Raw genomic sequence first — 19,797 nt, 5'->3', positions numbered from 1 at the left:
CATACCAGGCCGACATAGAAATAATAAAACTAGAATGCCCACCCGAGTCACACCCTGACCTAACCCAAAATAGAGAATAAAGGATCTCTAAGGTCAGGGCGTGACATGCCCATTAATTTAGGTTCTCTGTTTAAACTGAGCTCTCGAAGGACACTTTTTTTTGTATAATTTTGTTGTTGTATTTTACCCCCTTTTTGTGATATACAATTGTGATCCAATTACGATCTTGTTTCATCACCGTATCTCCCCAAAGGGCTCAGGAGAGGCGAAGGTCGAATCATGTGTCCTCCGAAACATGACCCACCAAACCACGCATCTTAACACCTGCCAGCTTAACCCGGAAACCAGCTGCACCAATGTGTCAGAGGAAACACCGTTCAACTGACGAGCACGGTCAGCCTGCAGGCGCCTGGCCCGCCACAAGGAGTCGCTAGAGTGCAATGAGCCAAGTAAAGCCCCCCCCCCCGCCAAACCCTCCCCTAACCCGGACGACACTAGGCCAATTGTGTGCCGCCCTATGGGACACCCTATCACGGACGGTTGTGACACAGCCCGGGATCGAACCCGGGTCTGTAGTGACGCCTTAGACCGCTGCACCACTCGGGAAGCCAGAAGGACACTTTTCTAACACAAAAATTAAACCAGCTTCATTGATGATTGACGGTAATATTTCTTTATTAGTTAGCATTTATCACAAGTATTCACTGGAAAATGCAACAAGTAGGTCATAGCTCAATTTGTTAATGGTTTGAAATTCAATTGCAGTACGTCTGGCCTTATACATTACAGCACCACTGTTAGATTCCTCCACGCTAGTCATGTCTCCCAAAATGGATATTGACTCCTGGCCAAGTGTAAGTTGTTATCTCACAGAATGGTAACCCCTTTAAGTCATTCTAGATTAAAACCTTCAACAAAAACAGAATTAGAAAATTGGAAATTTGCTGAGGGCATGAAATCTGCCTATATTTGCTGCTGCAATTCTAGACAAGCTGCAGAGTATATTTGGCTAGTGTCTTTGTGTTTATTTAAAAGAAAGAGAGGACAAATATGCAGACATGGCGTAGTTGGAGAATTGTTTTATTTTACAAATAATATTCTCTCCCTTTTCCCTTGAAATAAGTGAATAATGAGGTAAGCCATTGTGGTAGTGGCATTAAGTCATTTAGTTCAGGGTTATTAAACCATTTCATGAAATGTATACAGTACCAGTCCAAAGTTTGGACACACCTACTCATTCAAGGGTTTTTCTTTATTTTTACTATTTTCTACATTGTAGAATAATAGTGAAGACATCAAAACTATGAAATAAAACATATGGAATCATGTAGTAACCCAAAAAGTGTTAAACACATCAAAATATATTTTAGATTTTAGATTCTTCAATGTAGCCACCCTTTGCCTTGATGACAGCTTTGCACACTCTTGGCATTCTCTCAACCAGCTTCACCTGGAATGCTTTTCCAACAGTCTTGAATGAGTTCCCACATATGCTTAGCACTTGTTGCCTGCTTTTCCTTCACTCTGCGGTCCAACCCAAACCATCTCAGTTGGGTTGAGGTCGGGTGATTGTGGAGGCCAGGTCATCTGATGCAGCACTCCATCACTCTCCTTGGTAAAATAGCCCTTACACAGATTGGAGGTGTGGTGGGTCATTGTCCTGTTGAAAAACAAATGATAGTCTCAGTAAGCGCAAACCAGATGTGACGGCATATCGCTGCAGAATGCTGTGATAGACATTCTGGTTAAGTGTGCCTTGAATTCTAAATAAATCACAGATAGTGTCACCAGCAAAGCACCCCCACACCATCACACCTCTGCCTCCATGCTTCACGGTGGGAACCACACATGTGGAGATCATACGTTCACCTACTCTGCGTCTCACAAAGACAAAGCGGTTGTCATTTCTCTTTGCTTATTTGAGCTGTTATTGCCATAATATGGACTTGGTCTTTTACCAAATAGGGCTATCTTCTGTATACCACCTCTACCTTGTCACCACACAACTAATTGGCTCAAATGCATTAAAAAGGAAAGATATTCCATAAATGAAATTTTTACAAGGCACACCTGTTAATTGAAATGCATTTCAGGTGACTACCTCATGAAGCTGGTTGAGAGAATGCCAAGAATGTGCAAACTGCCATCAAGGCAAAGGGTGGCTAACTTTGAAGAATCTGAAATATAAAATATATTTGATTTGTTTCACACTTTTTTGGTTACTCATGGCTTGGTTTTTGCTCTGACATGCACTGTCAACTGTGGGACCTAATATAGACAGGTGTGTGCCTTTCCAAATTGTGTCCAATCAATTTAATTTACCACAGGTGGACTCCAATCAAGTTGTAGAAACTTCTCATGGATGATCAATGGAAACAGGATGTACCTGAGCTCAATTTTGCAAAAGGTGTTAATACTTATGTAAATAAGGTATTTTCCTTTCTTATTTTTAATACATTTGCTAAAATGTCTAAAAACCTGTTTTCATTTTGTCATTATGGGGTATTGTGTGTAGATTAGAGGTCGACCGATTATGATTTTTCAACGCCGATACCGATACCAATTATTGGAGGACCAAAAAAGACGATACCTATTAATCAGCCAATTATATATATATATATATATATATATATATATATATATATATATATATATATTTGTAATAATGACAATTACAACAAAACTGACTGAACAATGAACACTTTTATTTTAACTTAATAAAATCTATTTAGCCTCAAATAAATAATGAAACATGTTCAGTTTGGTTTAACTAATGCAACAACACAGTGTTGGAGAAAAAAGTAAAAGTGCAATATGTGCCATGTAAAAAAGCTAACGTTTAAGTTCCTTGCTCAGAACATATGAAAGCTGGTGGTTCAATATTCCCAGTTCTTCAATATTCCCAGTTAAGAAGATTTAGGTTGTAGTTATTATATGAATTATGATGTGTCGACTATTTCTCTCTATACCATTTGTTTTTCATATACTTTTGACTATTGGATATTCTTATAGGCACTTTTGCCAGCCTAATCTCAGGAGTTGGTAGGCTTGAAGTCATCAACAGCGCTGTGTTTCTAGAATTGCTAAGAGCTGTTGGCAAAATGCAGTAAAGTGCTGTTTGAATGAATGCTTATGAGCCTGTTGCTGCCTACCACCGCTCAGCCAGACTGTTCTATCAAATATCAAATCATAGACTTAATTATAATATAATAAACACAGAAATACGAGCCTTTGGTCATAAATATGGTCTAATCCGGAAACTATCATTTCGAAAACAAAACGTTTATTATTTCAGTGAAATACGGAACTGTTCCATATATTTCCGAACGGGTGGCAACCCTAAGTCTAAATATTGCTGTTATATTGCACAACCTTCAATGTTATGCCATAATTATGTAAAACGCAAGAGAACGCAAGAGAAGTGACACAATTCCCTTAGTTAATATGGCCTGCTAACATGAATTTATTTTAACTATATGTGAACTAAATATGAACGCAAGAGAAATGACACAATTCCTTTAGTTAATATTGCCTGCTAACATGAATTTCTTTTAACTAAATATTCACGTTTAAAAAATTATACTTCTGTGTATTGATTTTAAGAAAGGTATTGATGTTTATGGTTAGGGACATTTGTGAAACGAGTGTGCTTTTTTCGCGAATGTGCTTTTGTTAATAAATCTTCTTAGGGACAGCCCCCTTTTTTAAAATTTTCACCTAAAATGACATACCCAAATCCAACTGCCTGTAGCTCAGGCCCTGAAGCTAGGATATGCATATTGCATAACTTGAAGTATGAGCAAACTACATATCATTTAGTGTGAAGTCATCCAGGTACATTTGGGCAAATCGTGAAGGAGACATTTACATTCATATTACATTTTTCTGAAAGAATATCGTCAAATCTGTATACTTGGACTTTGATTGAGCTTTTCCAGTATTAGTAGCCATATTATAAGTTCAACATTTGCAAACAACCAGTTTTCATAACTTCATAACTCTCTGTTTTCTTATAAGTTTTGTCCAAAACGAAAAGGCTGGCTGTCGCACAAGGTTAGCAGCTACATTTTCCCGACAGACACGGGGTTTCTGGATACTCCCGTAAAGCACAGCTCATTGCCTATATAGCTAGCTTTATTTGACCCCGATTGGTGCTTATTTGACAAAATTACAGTCAATCAAGTGAAGACCACCCGCGTCATCGTCGTGCCATGAAGGCGTCGCTCTCTGACCAAATTTGGTGTCCTATAGGATATACTACACCCCAAATGATATAGTGAAGTCTGGTTACGTTCTAGGATCTCTGAGGAATACATACAAATATGATTTGATTGGTTGAAACAACATTTAGGGTTAGATTTTCACAGATTCCTTTCTTTGCAAATTGAACGAGTGGAAATACAAAATCGATCGTGCATGCTATATGGACCTTTTTAGGCTATGAAAAAGGATTTTATCTAACAAAACGACACTTCATGTTATCTCTGGGACCCTTTGGATGATAAATCAGAGCAAGATTTCAGAATTTATGTACACATTTCACCTTCAGAGGTGAAAAAAGTGTTTTATTGTTAGGAGCTCTCCTCAAACAATAGCATGGCATTTTTTCACAGTAATAGCTACTGTAAATTGGACAGTGCAGTTATATTAAGAAAAATGTAAGCTTTCAGCCGATATAAAACTCTTGTATGTACCGACATTTGTTATTTCTCTAAAATCGTGACACAAGGCGCTGCATGATTTACAACTGTCCCGTTGACGGGACGCCTATCCCTATTAAATCATCACCGATTTGGCGAATTTGAAGTAGGTTGTGATTCGATTAAAAATTAACAGGCGTCGCATTCATTATATACAACGCAGGACAAGCTAGTTAACCTAGTAATATCATCAACCATGTGTACTTCACTAGTGATTATGTGAAGATTGATTGTTTTTTATAAGATACGTTTAATGCTAGCTAGCAACTTACCTTGGCTCCTCTCAGCCACAAGGTCCTTTTGACGCTGCACTCGTGTAACAGGTGATCAGGCTGGCACGCAGTTTCCTCGTGGATTTCAATGTAATCTGCCATAATCGGCGCCCAATAGGGCCCATTACTGATTGTTATGAAAACTTTTTATCGGCTCTAATTAATCGGCTATGCTGATTAATCGGTCGACCGCTAGTGTAGATTGATGAGGAAAACATGTAATTTAATCCCTTTTAGAATAACGCTGTGATGTAACAAAATGTGGAAAAAGTCAAGGGATCTGAATACGTTCCTAATGCACTGTATATGTGTATAACTTTTCCCTCAGAGTGAAGATCCGCACCACAGTCTTAACTGTCCCAGGCCGAGACGTGACAGACAGACAGACAGACAGACAGACAGACAGGCCGAGAGACAGACAGACAGACGGGCCGACAGACAGACAGTCCGACGGATACAGACAGGCAGACAGACACAGACTGGCAGAAATACTGACAGACAAGGAGACATGGAGGGAGACAGAGATGGTGACAGACAGGGCAGACAGAGCTGAGAGCAGAGTTATGAGCATTGAGTAGAGGAACTGCTGACAGGGCCCTATGGTGACTGAGGCTGAGATTGACTCTTTCAGCCAGGCATGGATGACAGACTGGAGAGAGAGACCAGAGAGCCTCTCACCACTCTGCCCAATCTAGAGACAGCTGCAGCACATCTGGTGCAGAGAGAGAGAGAGAAAAAGAGAAAGGGAGGTAGTAGCCTCTCTGGGAACGTTACAGTAAAAAGGGCCACTGTTCTCGTTTCCTTTTCTATTTTTAAAGAGGCTAATTAAAGGTTCCTTTCTTCTAAAATATCAAATTAACCAAATCCTGGGTAGTGCGTATGGCAGTTTATTTGATAAAAGGTGAGCACTCTTTTATGGGCCTCTCTGTTTTACTGGTTGTGTTTATTGGTAAGTAATGATAGTTTCTTCCTCCTGGGGATTAGATAATAGATCAAAATAATCTGATGAATGGTTCTGTGGTGCCATAGAGCTGGGAGCAGCTTTCCATCAGTTTTATGCCCAATGTTGTCTTGTGATAACATGAGCACTGTGTGATGACCTATAGATGGCTGGGCCTCTGAACCAGTAGGGGGCCTGGGAGAGGATCAGACGCCATGCGACCCTTCAGACCAGACTAAGACTTACTGTACTCTTATACTGTACAGACAACTTTGCTCCCCTCATTTCCATTGTACCAACCATATTTCCCTTTTGAAGTACCCTGCACATGTGGGCACAGTTCATTGGGAGAGGACCGACAGCCATATGGCAGCCTTATGAAAACAGTGGTGGAGCCAAGTCAGCCCACTAGCTGCCTCACACTCATTAATTAGACAGGCTTATCAGGTGGCTGTGTCTGGACAGATTACTGCTGCGCTGCAGAGAGAGAGCCACAGAGCAAAGCAGGCAGGCAGGCAATCAGGGCACGCGGAGCAGCTGTACAGCTGTGGATCCACGTAGGGGTGGAGGGGGTGATGGAGGAGGCGAGATTGGGGGTACAGTAGACTTTTGAAACAATCTATTTTATCTGAATGCTGCCCAGTCCACTCCAGCCCTCTATGAGGCTTTCCTATGTAATTACCATGAAAATACTACTTTTTATTTGGGGCAATTTGTGTATGTTGTCTAAAATGGTGTAGGGGAGTTATTCAAAGCTCCTATAACTGGCCGTTGCAGAATGTGCTGAAGGATGTGAAATGGGTCTAGGGGTTGGAGGGGTCTGGGGAGCTGTAATGGTGCTTGCTGTTTGTTTATGCTGGCCTGGCCATGTATACAGAGAGGCCGGGCATAGACTTAAGGTACAGACACTAATCCCTGCCTGTTTACTCTCAGTGGGGAGGGCTGTTTCTCCACAAAACAAGGCTAAAGGCCTTGATGAAAACTGGGCTCATTTCTGTTTACCTTTCCCCTGTTAGTGCAGTGTTTGGAGCGTCGTGTTTGGACAATAAATCTCAGGGCGCAAAGCCGGAGACAGGAAGTATACGATTTCAGGGTTGCCATGGAGACATCCTTTGGCCTTGGGAGGGATAGCGTAGACTGAGAAGTCCTCAAGAATCTCACTAATCACGACTGACTCTGGCCTGTCCTCGAGAGCTTTAAGCCTTGATGATAATGCACATACTGTATATTTTACCAAAGTTTAATTGAAATGTCAAATTTGACATTTGTGCTCTGTCGCTCTCTCTCTCTCTCTCTCTCTCTCTCTCTCTCTCTCCTCTCTCTGTCTCTGTCCAGCTACGTTCCTGTCCAGCCTGGGCCAGTATGAGATTGTCATCCCGGTTCGTGTGGGGCCGCAGGGCGAGACCCTGGACACAGAGGATGGAGGTGCAGACAGGCCCAACCACTATCGGCGGAGCCACCGCAGTGCTGAGGACCAGCAACAGGACCTGTCCCAGCTGTACTACCAACTCTCTACCCCCACAACTAACTTCTTCCTCAACCTGACCCTGCAGGGGGGCCTGCTGTCCCACCAGTTCCGTGTGGAGTACTGGAGGAGGGGCCGTCTGGCCTGGAGCCACCCTTATGCCCCCCAGTGTCTCTATGTAGGCCACCTGCAGGGTCAGCCCCACTCCAGCATGGTGGCTCTCAGCAACTGTAACGGCCTGGTAAGAACCTGACCCATCTAGTACTGCTAGCACCACTGGCCTGTTGTCCTATAGTCTCTTGTCTTGTTGTCCTGATTTCCTGTTGTCTTGTTGCCCTGTTGTGCTGTTGTCCTTGGCCTCAGGGGAACCAGGGCTAATGGAGCTCCAGAGGATTCCGCTGAGTGTAAACATTATGATTCTGTGTACTAGGTTAGCTCTGACCCTGGACTAGACCAGGGCATCTGTCTGGCCACATACTATTCTAGGCCTGGAACAGTAATGCACCTGCATAAACAAGGTATTCGCAAAGCCCATTCTTATCACCAGACTTCCCCTGCTGGTCACAACTCATAACATCACTAAGGCATGTTCACAGCTGTACGTCTCGACCATTCAGTAGCCAGCTAGCACCACCGCCCACGGCAGACCTTTTTGATTTAATGAAATCAGTCAAATAATACAATTCCAATATGCCTTTTGACAGATAAAAGCATCTCCTTGTCCATTGATTCTTGTGATGTCTTTACAGCTATTAACTAATTGGGCCCATAATAACAGGGGTAAATACAACCAAGGATTTAATCTGCTCACAAAGTGTTAATAAACCCCACACATAATTACTTGTGGTCAGACTAGCGTAACTTAATTCAGCAGGGAATCCGCTGTGTGTCCACGAGAGCATCACTAAACACATTACAGGATTAGGTGCACTCTGAAAGTGCGCCGCTATTGTAGAGACTCAGTGTGACCCTCGGAGGCTGCAGCCAAAAGATCTAATCAGGGGAAGTGTTACAGCGTCTCCCCATCTCCTCTCTGTGGAAAGACTCATGAATCCCCACTCAGATAGGATCACTCTCCCTATGTATCTGACCTACAGAACAGTTTAGGAGCGAGGTGAGAGCCTGTGTTTGTTTAGGCCCAGGCTGATGAGAGACTGATATGATTATCATCCAGGCCAGGGATAGTTACAGTATGTACTATATCAAATCAAGTAAAAATGTATTTGTCACATGCGCCAGATACAACGGATGTAGACCTAACTGTGAAATGCATGCTTAAGAGACCTTCCCAGCAACGCAGAGTTAAAAATTATAATACAAATAAAAATAAAAATAGCAACACAAGAGGAATAAAATAAAATACACAAGAATAGAGCTATATACAGGGAGTACCTGTACCAGATCAATGTGGAGTTATATACAGGGAGTACCTGTACCAGATCAATGTGGAGTTATATACAGGGAGTACCTGTACCAGATCAATGTGGAGTTATATACAGGGAGTACCAGTACCAGATCTATGTGGAGCTATATACAGGGAGTACCAGAACCAGATCAATGTGGAGCTATATACAGGGAGTACCAGTACCAGATCTATGTGGAGCTATATACAGGGAGTACCAGAACCAGATCAATGTGGAGCTATATACAGGGAGTACCTGTACCAGATCAATGTGGAGTTATATACAGGGAGTACCAGAACCAGATCAATGTGGAGCTATATACAGGGAGTACCAGTACCATATCAATGTGGAGCTATATACAGGGAGTACCAGTACCAGATCAATGTGGAGTTATATACAGGGAGTACCAGTACCAGATCAATGTGGTTATATACAGGGAGTACCTGTACCATATCAATGTGGAGTTATATACAGGGAGTACCTGTACCAGATCAATGTGGAGTTATATACAGGGAGTACCAGTACCAGATCAATGTGGAGTTATATACAGGGAGTACCAGTACCAGATCAATGTGGTTATATACAGGGAGTACCTGTACCATATCAATGTGGAGTTATATACAGGGAGTACCTGTACCAGATCAATGTGGTTATATACAGGGAGTACCTGTACCATATCAATGTGGAGTTATATACAGGGATTACCAGTACCAGATCAATGTGGAGTTATATACAGGGAGTACCAGTACCAGATCAATGTGGCGCTATATACAGGGAGTACCAGTACCAGATCAATGTGGAGTTATATACAGGGAGTACCAGTACCAGATCAATGTGGAGCTATATACAGGGAGTACCAGTACCAGATCAATGTGGAGCTATATACAAGAAGTACCTGTACCAGATCAATGTGGAGCTATATACAGGAAGTACCAGTACCAGATCAATGTGGAGCTATATACAGGGAGTACCAGATCAATATGCAGAGGAACGAGGTGTTTGAGGTAGATATGTACATGAAGGCAGGGTATAGTGACTAGGCATCAGGATAAATCATAATAAGAGTAAAATAACGAACAGAATAGCAACAGAAAATGATGAGTGTAAAAGTGTGTGTGTGTGCGTGTGCGTGTATGTGTTGTGTTGGTATGCATGTGTGTGTTATGTGTGTGTGCGTATGTGCTGTATGTGAATGTGTGTGGGTTTAGTGTGCGTGTCAGTGTAGTGTATCCACTGAGGGGAGATGAGGTGTCACAGGGCTGGCTGTAGACAGTGCTACTGTAAATGGCCTGACAGACAGCAGAGATAGGGACTTCCGTGCATGTCAGTTCTTGTCCCGTCACCACCAACCTTCAGAGGGCCCCTGGCTTTTCCAGCAGGGGGTGATCGTGGCGGGCGGTGAAGAGTACCTCGTCGAGCCTCTGACCCCGGCCGAAAACCTCACTAGGGCGGAGAGGGGGAAGGGCCGCCCCCATGTGGTTTACAAGAGGTCATCTCTTCGCCACCAGTACATGGACCAGTCCTGTGGTGTCATCGGTAGGTAGAGCTGTCTGGGTACTGGGCACAACAGGACCCTTTAAACTTCCAACTTACGATTGTATTAGCATAGTTTATGATACTCTGTACAGCAGTCTCAGTTTACAGGGAATAATAACCTCATTTTAATACATTCACCTTAATATTACTCTTACCATCAGTCAAAATGTTGTGGAGTGGCTCTTATCAGGTAGTGTACCCTTTCCTCTATCAGTACCATCAGCCCCTATCTCTGTCTGTGTGACTGTGTCTCAGATGAGAAGCCAGGTAAAGGCATGGCCTGGTGGCAGAGGACTCTGAAGACTCCTCCCAACCCCATCAGCCGAGGCCAGCTGCCCCTGAAGAGGTCTGTGAGCAGAGAGCGCTACGTAGAAACACTGGTGGTGGCCGACAAGATGATGGTGGGGTACCACGGCCGCCGGGACATCGAGCAGTACATCCTGGCTGTCATGAATATTGTAAGTTTCACATCGAGTCAGATCACGACAACTTGCAGGGTGGAAAAATCAGATTTTTTTTGTTGAAAAAGCCGCATAATCTCCTATTGTCCTACTTTATTGTGACTGTGTTGAGGATTGAGTCTAGGATTGTTGTTACTGTGTTGAATGGTTCTCCTGTCTTCACCTGCAGATAGTGTAGCTGAGGTCATGACATCTGCAGTAGTAGTTCTTTTACAGGATATCACTTCACACCCTGTCGCTCAGATGGCTACACACACACTCATGTCTGGAATGCCTTTAATGAATGGTTGGCCTTATTTTACTGTTCTGCATCCATCTTGTCACAAAAGCCCATTCAGAGGAAACTACAGAAGCACATTGTAAAGTAACCCAAATTACACGAGTTGTGTCAATAATGACAAGTGTCTTTCCCTTGGGTTGTAAGTGGTAGTGATGAATGATGTGTCAGCTCTTTTTAAGACTGGTCTTTTCTTGTTTCCCTGGAGGTCAGGTTGCCAAACTGTTCCAGGATTCTAGCCTGGGGAACGCAGTGAACATCGTGGTGACCCGCCTCATCCTGCTCATAGAGGACCAGGTATTCTTTTCTAGACCCATTCTGGAAAAATCTCTGCCTTTCAATGGACTCAGTGGAGTCTGCATCCATCCACCTTGCCTCTGCTCTGCTCCGCATCCCAGTCCAGTCCAGCTTGGTTTCCCGGGCCAGCATCTATGAGCTCCTTGTTTGTGTCAAATTCTTGGCTTAAGTGTCTTTCCTCCCCTGCTCTCGGTGGAAATTTGTAAGCGGAGCCGTTTGTGGCAGTGGAGAGAGAGCGACCTGCCAAGCAGCCCAGCCATGACTGCATTTGTTGTTGCTGGTGACCTCTCGGGTCGTTGATATGACGCACATTAGTGCTCTAGAAAAAGGGGCTCTAGAAAAAGTGCAGGCAGGCAGGCAGGGCGGGCGGGCAGGCAGACAGGCAGGCAGACAGACAGACAGACAGACAGACAGACAGGCAGGCAGGCAGGCAGGCAGGCAGACAGGCAGGCACGCCTCACTGTGGCCTAATGTCTTATCCACCTACTGCCTGGGGATTGACATGAAGGTCATGTCAGTGCTTGGTCGCGGTCCTGTCCACCAGGCCAGTCAGCCAGGCCCCGTGCTGCTAACGGCATGCGGTCAGACTGAGTGCCAGGACAGGGTTACACTTTCTGACGTAATGTGGACCTAATAAGCCTTCCTACGGATGATTCAAATGGTATCTGAGGGAGACTAGTGGTTTTGCGGTGAAGACACCGTGGCAGTCTAATAACAACCTGTATGATTCATACTAGACAGCTGAAAATAATCCCCTGTAATTTGCCCCGGGCATATGCCATCTGACAAAGAAAGAAATTAATAAATAAATGTTATGATCATTAGCAGTAGTATTAGTATTATTCTTGCTGTTCGGTCTGTTGAGGTTGGGGTAAGACCAAAAGTAGTCTCGCTGAGAAGAGTGGAGCGGGTCTGTCATTTCCAGCTGAAAACTGCCCCTGGAAAACAAAATAGACTAGCCAGCCCACTGAGCCCAGAGATGAAGGATTGTGGGATGAGACAATTACTAGTTATGTCACCACCATGGGCATTCCTGTGTTACGAGCCTTACCCAGCTGTGGCCAGGAGAGCATTCCCTCACCTCTGCCAAGGCGGCTAATGGCAGCGAGAGAGCAAAGCAGAGGGAGCTCCTGTCCTCATCAGCTCAGTCCAATAGTCCCGTGGCAGAGGGCTGGGCTGCTTAATACTAGGCTCATTGCACAGCTATGGTTGAACTGGTCAATTCTGTTCATGTAGTAAAAATGCATTATTGTTCCACATGGGGAATGTCTGTCTCATTACTCCTTCAGGCCTGTAAATTATTGTCAGGTCGTTGCAGATAGTAAAAGTGGCACATCTATGAAAACCTGAAGGTGATTATACAGTCATTTTATTATTTCACTGTACACTTCCAGATTATGTTGGTTTCAGTTTGTATTCCCTCTCTGTCTCTGTCAGCCGACTCTAGAGATCAACCACCATGCAGGGAAGTCCCTGGACAGCTTCTGTAAGTGGCAGAAATCCATCCAGAACCGGAATGGCAACGGGAATGCCATCCCAGACAACGGCATCGCTCACCACGACACTGCCGTGCTCATCACCAGGTCAGCACTCCCAGCACCGGAACATTCTTAGTGATTCAGTGTGATAAGCATGCACAACTCAGACTTTCACATAAGTCATTCATTGACCTCAATGGGAGACTTGCTCAAGAATTCGAGATAAGTGCACAGATCTTAAGACCGAATACAGCTCTTAGTACCAAAGGGCACAAGCTAGCATTGTCAATACACATAATTAAACCCTCTCTAGCCTAATTCCTTAACGATCCACTATTGAGTCTATTGGAAAATATAATATATTGTGCTCAATTTATTCTTCTTTGGATTAGGGTTTTAGTAAGAACTGACTCCATATCCTGCCCTCTGAGTTCACTGGCTCTTTCTCTTGCACCATGGCCTCTCATTTTCGCCAAGTGTGCGTTTGTGTCTGGTCCTGTCTGGAGTGACGGAACTTAGGCTGTTCTGCTCAACTGAGCATCTGGAGGGAGAACGCTGTGGAGAGGGAGGGAGAACGCTGTGGAGAGGGAGAACGCTGCGGAGAGGGAGGGAGAACGCTGTAGAGAGGGAGCGAGAACGCTGTGGAGAGGGAGGGAGAACGCTGTAGAGAGGGAGGGAGAACGCTGTGGAGAGGGAGGGAGAACGCTGTGGAGAGGGAGAACGCTGCGGAGAGGGAGGGAGAACGCTGTAGAGAGGGAGCGAGAACGCTGTGGAGAGGGAGGGAGAACGCTGTGGAGAGGGAGGGAGAACGCTGTGGAGAGGGAGGGAGAACGCTGTAGAGAGGGAGGGAGAACGCTGTGGAGAGGGAGGGAGAACGCTGTGGAGAAGGAGGGAGAACGCTGTAGAGAGGGAGGGAGAACGCTGTGGAGAGGGAGGGAGAACGCTGTAGAGAGGGAGGGAGAACGCTGTAGAGAGGGAGGGAGAACGCTGTGGAGAGGGAGGGAGAACGCTGTGGAGAAGGAGGGAGAACGCTGTAGAGAGGGAGGGAGAACGCTGTGGAGAGGGAGGGAGAACGCTGTGGAGAAGGAGGGAGAAAGAACGAAAGAGGTAGTGAGAGAAAGAGAGAGAGAGAGAGAAAGAAGGAATCAGAGTACAGCTGCCTTGAATCTGACAGCCCTGAGCCGGGCCAAGGAAGCAAAGTATAGTTTCAGAAATAGAGAGGCGCTCTATTTAGGGGGAAAACAGCAACAGCAGTAACACAATACTGTAGAGAGATACAACAGAGCACCATTCACTGAAAAACGCTGCTCTGCCCATGCATGGGCCCCTGTTCCTACTCGCTTGTATTCTTTTCTTGGAGTGTCTTGGGATGTTAGATCTGTGAAAATAGGTTATTTATATGAAAACTTTTATCAAATAGGGATCGAAAATGTCCAGAGGACACTGCAGTAACCATCCTTTTATTTTCTGCCATTGTTCAGACCGTATCAGTCACTTATCAAGTCTGTTGTGTGTCCATAACTGCCTCTGAGAGAGAGAGGAGAAAGAGAGGGAGGGAGAGACAAAGTGAGAGGAGAGAGAGGAGAGAAAGAGTGGATGTCTGTGTGCATGCGCACGTGCGTGTGTGTGTGTGTGTGTGTGTGTGAGAGAGAGTCTGTGTGTGTGATTACGTGTGTGAATGCTTTTTGCTCAATGTACTGTATGTTTAAGTGTGAGTACCTGTCAGGGTGTGGAAGCACTGACTGCCAGACTATTCATTTGAGTAAATGGCCTGGTTTATTTTCCTTGCTGTTCCCAGGTACGACATCTGCATCTACAAGAACAAGCCATGTGGAACCCTAGGTAGGACATCTGGTCAAATCTGCCCACGCCCAGCCCAGGAGAGGGCTAACCCTGGTTACACACACTGCACACAGGTCGCTTGTTGGGAAGCACTGGGCTTCAGTGTCAGACTATATATAATCTAGAGCAGCCAGGGGAGGGGATGTGACTCAGAAAACTGCCCTCATTTTCACTTCTCACTCCCTCACTATTAAGTACTTAACTACCACATCTCTGCTGCAGCTGACTGACCAGCATGACTGACTAGCACAGTCTTAAGGCGTCCGCATGCTTCCCAGCCAAAACAGTTTGGTAGAGTTCGTGCATATATTATAACGAGATTTAGTGACGTTTTTGTTAGTTTTTGACTTAGATTCTGTTTTTTTTTGGGGTTGTGCAGGCACATACATTTTTTTCTGGAGGCATGCCAGAGTTTTCAGCCGAAGTCTACGATTGATTCGTCAGTGATTCGTCAATAAAGTCTTTGTTGTCATGCAACGAGAGACGACTCGTTTTCGTGCATATTTTTTAAATGGAAAAATACTGCACTGAACATCTTAGTTAGATGTAAAATTGCGCAGCTAAGATCATTTCGGCAAACACGTCAAATTTAATGACAGATTTCTTGAGTTATCTTAGATTAATTCAGACTTTTTTAACAGACAAACAATACTATTGCTGTTTTTTTCTCGTTTTTCAAGCGATCTTTTAAAGGAGTATGCGAGCGCACTCGTTCTGTTCGGCTAGTCGAGTTCCGCTAGCCGCCAGCCAAACTAAAGCATGCGGATGCCTTTAGAGTGACATGTAGATGCAGAATCTAATCTTTTAGGTTTTGGTTAAGTTTATATAAATATATAAAGTAACTGCCAAAATAAAGGAAACACTTGAGTAACTGGATACAAAGTAGATTGAAAGCAGGTGCTTCCACCCAAGTGTAGTTCCTGAGTTAATTAAGCAATTAACATCCCATCATGCTTAGGGTCAAGTATAAACATGTCCAGTTGCCCATTATTTTCACTACCATGGCTACAAGAAGAGATTTCAGTGACTTTGAAAGAGGGTTCTCAAAGGGGGTTTAAAGTGTGTGTGTCAGTTACCAGTTCTCAACCCAATTGAACACTTATGGGAGATTCTGGAGCGGCGCCTGAGACAGCGTTTTCCACCATCATCAACGAAACACCAAGAATGGTGTCGCATCCCTCCAATAGAGTTCCAGACACTCGTAGAATGCCAAGGCACATTGAAGTTGTTCTGGTGGCACAATGCCCTATTACACTACATTACCTATTACCTATTACCTATTACACTACATGATTGTATCTGGACACCTGCTCTTTGAACATCTCATTCCAAAATCCTGGGCATTAATATGGAGTTGGTCCCCCCTTTGCTGCTATACCAGCCTCCACTCTTCTGGGAAGGCTTTCCACTAGATGTTGGAACATTACTGCGGGGACTTGCTTCCATTCAGCCACGAGAATTAGTTAGGTCGGGCACTGATGTTGGGCGATTAGGCCTGGCTCGCAGTCGGTGTTCCAATTCATCCCAAAGTTGTTCAATGGGGTTGAGGTCAGGGCTCTGTGCAGGCCAGTCAAGTTCCACACCGATCTCGAGGTCGGGTAGCGTGATTCATCAATCCAGAGATCGCTTTTCCACTGCTCCAGATTCCAATGGCGGCGAGCTTTACACCACTCCAGCCGACGCTTGGCATTGTGCATGGTGATCTTAGGCTTTTGTGTGGCTGCTCTGCCATGGAAATCCATTTCATGAAGCTCCCGACGAACAGTTCTTGTGCTGACGTTGTTTCCAGAGGCAGTTTGGAACTCGGTAGTGAGTGTTGCAACCGAGGACAAACTATTTTTAAGCATTATTCGCTTCAGCACTTGGCGGTTCCGTTCTGTGAGCTTGTGTGGCTTACCACTTCGCCACTTCACAATAACAGCACTTACAGTTGACTGGGGCAGCTCTAAGGCCATTCTACTGTCAATGTTTGTCTATGGAGATCGCATGGCGGTGGCTCGATGTTATACACCTGCCAACAACGGGTGTGGCTGAAATAGCCAAATCCACTAATTTGAAGGGGGGGTCCACATGCTTTTGTATATATAGTGTAAGACACTTTATGTTGTTTCTTTTATTTTGTCAGTTACCTGTGTATGTTATGTGTTAGCATGTAACTGTATGTATTTTGACATTTGCATAATCTCTGTATGTATGAATGTGAATGGACATGTATGGCTATGTTAGTGACAGTATTGTGTGTCTCTCTGTTCCAGGTCTAGCACCAGTGGGAGGGATGTGTGAGCCAGAGAGGAGCTGCAGCATCAACGAGGACATTGGCCTGGCCACAGCCTTCACCATCGCCCATGAAATAGGACACACGTAAGGAGCTTGCCCACATCACCTATATTACCCTTTTACTGACCACGGGACCTGACCAGGAAAATCATCAGAGCCCCAGTTCTAGCCTTCGTTACAGTCATCATAAACACACCTTTGACACACACCAGTTCTAGCCTTCGTTACAGTCATCATAAACACACCTTTGACACACACCAGTTCTAGCCTTCGTTACAGTCATCATAAACACACCTTTGACACACACCAGTTCTAGCCTTCGTTACAGTCATCATAAACACACCTTTGACACACACCAGTTCTAGCCTTCGTTACAGTCATCATAAACACACCTTTGACACACACCAGTTCTAGCCTTCGTTACAGTCATCATAAACACACCTTTGACACACACCAGTTCTAGCCTTCGTTACAGTCATCATAAACACACCTTTGACACACACACCCTTTGGCGTTAGGCTCTGTTTCTGCTTCATGGACCTGCGCTGTTTCAACAGACCACTCTTTCACTGGTGTTACCTGTGACCCAACACAGGAGACCCTGCCCCTGTACCTGGCTTCTGGTCCTGCCTTTCTTCCCTTACACCCCCATGCCCCCTGCCCTTACCCAAGCACCCCTGGGCTGGGCTGGGCTGACCTGAGCTAAACTTATCCAAAGCCCAACCTACTAGCGAGATTGCTGTTAGATTAGAGCCGTACCAGAGGGAGAAGTTACGTAACTACCTCCATGAGTAATTTCCATCAATTGAGAACGTGTTAATAACTTTATATTTTCTTTCAGTCATGTGCTATTTATAACAAGTGGAACAAGTTACGAGTGTGGCCGGAACAGTATTTCATTCTCGGCCTACCACAGTGCCTGGCAGTAGGCATTTCTTTTGTACCTTCCCTCCAAGACATTTTGTTTTACTTGCTGGCCTGGCATACCAGCCGATCTGCCTCACTTACTCATGCATACATATTTATCTAGGTGTATGCTCCACCGGACATTTCCAAGCCTCTTCATTCCCTGCCATGAAAGAGGATTCTGATGTTTTCCTTTCGAAAGCCATTACTTTGTATCATTTTTGAAAGTCCACAATTTCTGCTAAGTAATTGAGTGTGCCATTTACCTACGTGCGCGCACAGGCCTCAGAGGTATTTTCACAGGTGGCAAACCCATTGGTGCTCCCCCCTAATGGCTAGTCCAGGTACCTTTGAACTGGATGGGGTGCTTATACCCTGGGGCTGTCTAGACGGCGGGCCTAGTCTTTAACTGTGTGTGTGTGTGTGTGTGTGTGTGTGTGTGTGTGTGTGTGTGTGTGTGTGTGTGTGTGTGTGTGTGTGTGTGTGTGTGTTTGTGTGTGAAAGCACAGAGATACTTTGCTGTCTGTTAAATCTGCACAGACCTCAGAGACAGAGCTCATGGTGTTAATACGAGTTTAACAGAGATGATATATGAGTAAAGAACTTGCCTTTTGCCCGATACCAATACCCCAATATTTCACACATACTCAGTTAACCAGGTGATATATCAACACAGTACCATCTCACTCCCCCTGCAGGTTTGGGATGAACCATGACGGAGTTGGCAACGGCTGTGGCTCCCGCAGTCAGGAGACAGCCAAGCTGATGGCTGCACACATCACCATGAAGACCAACCCTTTCGTCTGGTCCGCCTGCAGCAGAGACTACATCACCAACTTCCTGGAGTGAGTGTACAGCACATACAGTACAACAAAGTGGAAGCATAAGGAGTTATAAAGTTGATCATGAGTTTATTGTGGGGTAGATTAACTGGGTGCATTCCAAGTGAGGTGACGTCCATCTTTGTTGTGTTGGGACCTCTTTTTCAGTGTCTTCTCCTGTTTGTATCCCTGTAGCTCAGGCATGGGTTCCTGCCTCAACAACGTCCCCCCCAAGCAGGATTTTTTGTACCCCACTACGGCCCCCGGCCAGGCCTACGATGCAGATGAGCAGTGCCGCTTCCAATATGGAGTGAAGTCTCGGCAGTGTAAATATGGGGTACCTAATCACCTTCCTCATCTTCTTCCTCCTCCTCAAACTCGCTTGATAAGGCTGTATGGTCATTTTTACCAGGCAGATACATTCAGTACTGTAGGAATTAAACTCCCAACTCTGGTGCTGCAAGCGCCATGGTCTAATCAACTGTCTGATCCATTAGTACCATGTGCAGATTGTCCTCTGGCATATCTTTGGCTCTCTGCCCACCCTGACCAGGGCAGCATGATGGCAGACAGAGTAGCCCCTGGATTTTGACTGATATTTATTTGTCTCCCAGCTAGAGTTTTTTCCCCCTTTTTGTTATCTAGTCCCACTGGATTTTGTCCCCATGTGTTAAGAATTTCTGAAGAAGTCTTGTGCTACCTTTATTTTATTAGACAGTTTATTTTATTGGCCCGACAGCTGAGTGAACGGACATCTGGAACAAAATAGCACTTTATAGTGTCATTATCATTGATACTATGTAGTCAGAGCATATGTATACAATAAAATACAACGCCATAAGTCTTAAATACATTAAGACCACAGAGACCAGAGGTAGTTGAACCAACCTGGTTCCATCTGCTCCGTGTCAGTGGGCCCTCCTGGCTGGGCTCATCAGGGCCTGTTGTCTCTATATGAGCTGAAATGGACGCACTCTAACAGCTCTCTCTGTGCCTGCAGGAAGTCTGCAGTGAGCTGTGGTGCATGAGCAAGAGCAACCGCTGCATCACCAGCAGCATACCCGCCGCCGAAGGAACCATCTGTCAAACCAATACCATAGAGAAAGGGGTAAGCACTGGGAT

General features: G+C 44.8%; 1 protein-coding gene across 1 annotated transcript in view; it reads left to right on the top strand.

The window, feature by feature from the left end:
• The window catches only part of LOC139406579 (A disintegrin and metalloproteinase with thrombospondin motifs 10-like), a 61,093-nt gene that overhangs the window by 5,192 nt on the left and 36,104 nt on the right, over positions 1 to 19,797 (top strand). Inside the window, exons 3-12 of the mRNA XM_071149315.1 lie at positions 7,248 to 7,618; positions 10,157 to 10,316; positions 10,572 to 10,774; positions 11,268 to 11,351; positions 12,789 to 12,934; positions 14,628 to 14,671; positions 16,927 to 17,032; positions 18,553 to 18,699; positions 18,871 to 19,012; positions 19,676 to 19,783. Of these exons, the coding sequence (XP_071005416.1) occupies positions 7,248 to 7,618; positions 10,157 to 10,316; positions 10,572 to 10,774; positions 11,268 to 11,351; positions 12,789 to 12,934; positions 14,628 to 14,671; positions 16,927 to 17,032; positions 18,553 to 18,699; positions 18,871 to 19,012; positions 19,676 to 19,783 (1,511 nt within the window). The remainder of the gene's footprint in view (positions 1 to 7,247; positions 7,619 to 10,156; positions 10,317 to 10,571; positions 10,775 to 11,267; positions 11,352 to 12,788; positions 12,935 to 14,627; positions 14,672 to 16,926; positions 17,033 to 18,552; positions 18,700 to 18,870; positions 19,013 to 19,675; positions 19,784 to 19,797) is intronic.

Source organism: Oncorhynchus clarkii, chromosome 4, assembly GCF_045791955.1.
Source record: "Oncorhynchus clarkii lewisi isolate Uvic-CL-2024 chromosome 4, UVic_Ocla_1.0, whole genome shotgun sequence".
NCBI classification, from domain to species: Eukaryota; Metazoa; Chordata; class Actinopteri; order Salmoniformes; family Salmonidae; genus Oncorhynchus; species Oncorhynchus clarkii.
The sequence above is the reverse complement of the archived record's forward strand: the minus strand, read 5'-3'. Positions and strand labels throughout refer to the sequence as shown.